Source organism: Trichosurus vulpecula, chromosome 6 (assembly GCF_011100635.1).
Source record: "Trichosurus vulpecula isolate mTriVul1 chromosome 6, mTriVul1.pri, whole genome shotgun sequence".
In the NCBI taxonomy this organism is placed as follows: Eukaryota; Metazoa; Chordata; class Mammalia; order Diprotodontia; family Phalangeridae; genus Trichosurus; species Trichosurus vulpecula.
The window spans coordinates 259,954,290-259,959,376 of record NC_050578.1 but is presented as its reverse complement, the minus strand read 5'-3'; the positions used below and the strand labels follow the sequence as shown (position 1 = coordinate 259,959,376).

The following is a 5,087-nucleotide window of genomic DNA, read 5'->3' as shown; positions in this document are numbered from 1 at the left end:
ATAGTATTCTCAACAGACCATCATCAATCAATGCTGAGGCCATGGACCATTTACATCAAGTTGAAGTTGGTCCCTCCCTAGCTGATGCTCTAACTGAAGAGGAAGTTTCGAATGCCATTACAATCCTTTCATGTGGCAAAGCACCTGGTGCTGATTCTATTCCAACTGAAATTTACAAGGTAGGAGGTCCATTGCTCATACAAAAGCTGACTGAAATTTTCCAGGTTACATAGCAAGAGGAGGTTATCCCTCAGGAGTTCAAGGATGCCTTGATTGTCCATTTGTATCAAGGTAAAGGAAATAAATTGTCCTCTGACCATCACGGGGGGGTCTCTCTCTTAGTCATTGCTGGCAAGATTCTTGCCAGAGTCCTCCTTAATAGGCTGATCCTTCACCTGGAAGATGGTCATCTACCTGAGAGCCAGTGTGGTTTCAGAAAGGGTCGAAGAACAGTCAGTATGGTGTTTGCTGCCTGACAACTCCAGGAGAAATGCCAGGAGCAGAACAAAGGTCTGTACACAATGTTTGTAGATCTGACCAAGTCATGAGGGCTTGGAAAATTATATCAAAATTTGGTTGCCCTGAGAAGTTCATCAGCATTGTACGTCAATTTCATGATGGCATGCTTGCCCAGGTTCAAGATAATGGACAATGCTCTCATGCCTTCCCAGTAACCAATGTAATGAAAACAAGGCTGTGTGCTTGCCCCCATGCTTTTTAGCATGATGTTTTCAGCCGTGTTGTCAAATGCTTTCAGTGAGGATGAACACGACATCAAGGTCAGCTACTGCACTGATGGTAAATTCTTCAACTTGAAAAGGCTACAAGTAAAGACAAAAGTGGAGGGAGTGTTGGTGAATGATTTCCTGTTTGCAAATAATTGTACACTCAGTGCAGCCTCTGAAGCTGAGAAGCAACAAAGTATGCATCAGTTCTCTGCAGCTCGTGCTAATTTTGGCCTAAAAATTAATACCAAGGAAATGCACATGCTCCATCAACCACCACCACACAATCCATACATACAACAAATGGAAAATTTTTGAATGCTGTGGATAAGTTCACTTACCTTGGTAGTGAACTTTCCAGGGATACACGCTTTGATAACGAGGTTGATGCACGCATTGCCAGAGCTAGCTCAGTGTTTGGGAGGCTCCGAATAAAAGTATGGGAGAAAAAAGGTATTAGACTGACTACCAAACTGAAGGTCTAGAGAGCCATTGTGCTGACCTCATTGTTGTATGCCTGTGAAACCTGGACAGTCTACCAGCACCATGCCAAAAACCTGAATCACTTCCATTTCAATTGTCTTAGGAAGATTCTGAAGATCCCCTGATAGGATAAGGTACCAGACACTGAAGTCCTTACTCAAACTAAACAGCCAAGGATTCAAACTCTACTTCAGAGAGCACAACTCCAATGCACTGGCCATGTTCTAATACAAAACACACACTTGCCAAAAAGACTATTTTATGGAGAACTCACACAGGGAAAGGGCTCACATGGTGGGTAGAAGAAGCAATACAAGGACACTCTCAAAGTCTCTCTCAAGAACTTTGGAATTTATTGTGTGACACGGGAGAAACTGGCACAGGACTGCTCAGCATGGCATGCCCACATCAGAGAAGGTGTTGTGCTCTATGAGCAAAGCAGAACCTAAAGAGCTCAAAGGAGAATATCCACCCCAAATGTTGCCCAATTTATAAGGAACCCTTAGTTTCTAGCCTTTGCCAAAAAAATGCTACAAACATTTTATGTATACAAGTCATTTTCTGTTTACTTTGATGTCTTGTGGTATAGGATTTTTTAGGTATATTTGTGGGCCACAGGACATGACAGTTTTGTGATGGGGAAGACATTGTTCCAAAAGACTTTCCAAAATGGCTACACCAGTTCATAATTCCACCAATAGTGCATTAATGCTCCTGTTTACCCTCAGCTTTTCCAATATTTGTCATCTTCCTTTTTTGTCATCTTTGCCCAAAGGATGAGTACAATATGGAGCATCAGAATTGTTTTAATTTGTGGTTCACTATTTATTAAAAATTTGGGCATCTTTATATATATATATATATATATATATATATATATATATATACATTATATTTCTTCTTTTGAGACCAATCGGTTCACATCCTTCTATAAACTACCAGTTGAAGAATGGCCCTGCTTCTTATGAATTTCAGTCTGTTTTAATATATCTCAAAAATTAGAAGGTCATCAAATGTGAATTGTATTGGGCATTTCTCCATACAATTTGATTAATTTGTACTTTAAGTATTTTAACTGCAATGCCTGATGGCATGTGCATATATTTATACACATAAATATGTCATATATAGATTTGTATGTCTATATATGATTATATGTGTAAAAAATACACACAGCTTAATGTATATCTTATATCTTTAATTAATGTGCTATATATTTAAAATTGATTTTCTGTTATCATTAAGCATAATATTTTTCTGTGCTTATCTCCTTTTAATATGTCTATTTTTACCATAGATTTTACTGAAATCACAGTTACTACCATTGCTTTTTTATGTTTATTTGAAACATGGTAGATTTTTTCCAGATGTCTATTTTATCTCTACATGAATTTTTATGTAGCAAAGGTGTTTCTTTTAAATAACATATTGTTGGTATCAATTTTGTAAAATATTCTACTATCTTCTTCTATTCATTGAGTGAGTTCATCCCATGTACTTTCAGTTATAATTGTAGATTTTGTATTTCCTTTCATCCTGTCCTTTTGTCTATGTTAGTTTTTTTTCTTAATCCCTTCTTTACAAAGAAGGTGGTTAAAAGCACTTAGATTCAGACAAATGATCTATAAGTGATGCAAAATGTTATGTGCAATTGATCCATCAACTTTTTCTCCTTCACTTCCCTTCTTCTCTTCCCTATCATGCTGCACCAATGATTTTTTTAATCTTCCTTTTCTTTCTTTTAATCCATCTGTAAGAGTCCCCTGCTTCCAATGATAAAGTTAATTTATGAACACTCTCTCAAAAACCTGCCCTCCTGTTTCTGCCTCCCTCTCCTTTACCCCAAACCTACCAATTTCCCTGTTTAGTTTAAAGTATTTCTAATTATATGTGTATGTATATGCATAAGAAGTTGTATGAAAATGTTTGCTTTTCAGTCCAGTACCTATGAATATGAAGATTATCAAATACCTGATATGCCTACTCCTTTCTCTGTTACTATATACTCTTCATCTCATGCATAACTGTTATGTGTAATGGATTCATTAATGATAGAAAATGTGTATTTCCATATGACTTGTGGAAAACTCTGTAGAAATGCATAGGCATATGATTAGAGGGGAAACATAGGTAAAGTAACCTTGCCCAATCCAGGGGAGTCTTTAATTACTGCCTGAGGGTATTAGTCTAGAACACACACACACACACACACACACACACACACACACACACACACACCTTTAAAGATGTGAATTTTTTAACATCAAAAGAAAAAAATCCAATGGCTTTTCTGGTCATTATCCCTTAATGAGTGAAGGTGACCCCAGTTTACACCTGCAGCCTTGATTCATTCCCACCAAATTATAATTACACAAAATATCACCAAAATGCCCTTAGTATGCTTCAGGAAGTAAGCATTAGTGATGAGAATAAAAGCAATTGAGACAGCATCTGCCCTCAAGGAGCATACATTCGAAAGGAGGGAGAAAAAAAATGGAAGATTATAGAAAGGGGTACTGGAATATGGGCAGTGACCTATTGAAGCAATAAAAAGGAAGTAGCCTGGAGACATGGGTCCAGGAAAGACAAGGCAAAAGCTCACCTATCACAACTGATGAGCCAAGGGGCAGTCCAAGGTACTGTTGGGAAGGAGGTGATAATCATGGCTCAAAAGCAGAGGCATGATTTGGAGACAGGGAAGTGGTATTTTAATAAGATACACAGTATATGATTGCTAGATATTTGTGAGTTGATACATAGACTACATGTCTCACAAATACTAGAATTGTACTACTTACCTGAGAAGGTTCACCACATATCATAGAGAAGGTGAGTAGATTGTGAAATTTTACTTGGAATTCCTCACACTGGAAAAATCACATTCCCCTGTATTTCTCCCCAGGTCATTTTGGATCTGACAGCAAGGCTCTACAAAACCCCCAATGAATGAGCTCTCATAAAGAAGGCCTACAGACTGTCTACTTGACTGTGCTTTTCTTCGGAGTAACAGGGAATATGTTCCTTCTTTATCTACACAGCCTCAAGTTCATCACTGGTCACAGGAAAAGATTCATAAGCCTGATCATCATCAATTTGGCCTTTGCCCATATATTGATGATTCTTTTTAGGGGCACTGCCACCATAATAACCAATTGGGGATGGAGATCTTTCCTAGATGACACAATGGGTAAAATCTTCAATTACTTCATAAGAGTGACCCGGGGCCTTTCTCTTTCCAGTACCTGTCTCCTAAGTGTCTTCCAGGCCATCATCATCAGTCCCAGCAGCCTTAAGTGGGCAGAGGTTAAAACAACAGCCCAAAAGTACATTCCTTCCTGCTGCGTCCTGACCAGGGTTTTCAATCTTCTTCTTGATATTGTTGCGCCTATGAATTACAGCCATCCAAAAAACAGCAGTAATGAAAGATGGAGGATTGGGCATATTTCTTTTGACTTGCAAGCCATTAGTGTTATAAAAATTTTAATTTGTGAGTCAGTTGTTGATGCTCTGTTTGTGGGTCTCATGATCTGCTCCAGTGGCTATATGGTGTTTGTCCTGCACAGACACAATCAGCAAGTCCAACACATTCACAGCACGAGCCTCTCCCCCAGAGCCTCCCCTGAGACCAGAGCCACCAAAGCCATCCTGACACTGGTGATCACCTTTGTCTGCTTTAACTCAGTCAGTTCCCCTTTCATCATTTATGTAGCTTCTGCTAGAGAAACCAGACACTGGGGGTTACATTTGACTGTCTCACTTTCCATGTTTTATCCAATAGTCAGTCCTTTCATGTTGATCACCATTGACACCAAGAAGCCCAAGTCTTTTGCTACTCTCTTAAGTTTGAAGGGTGCCTTTCAGGAAGGACTCCCTAGTTAA

General features: G+C 38.8%; 1 protein-coding gene across 1 annotated transcript; it reads left to right on the top strand.

Annotated features, from left to right (window-relative positions):
- The first annotated feature begins 4,136 nt into the window (after positions 1-4,136).
- Positions 4,137-5,087, top strand: LOC118852658 (vomeronasal type-1 receptor 1-like). Its single transcript, XM_036762319.1, has one exon. It carries the CDS (start codon positions 4,155-4,157, stop codon positions 5,085-5,087), a length of 933 nt encoding a protein of 310 aa, XP_036618214.1. The 5' UTR covers positions 4,137-4,154.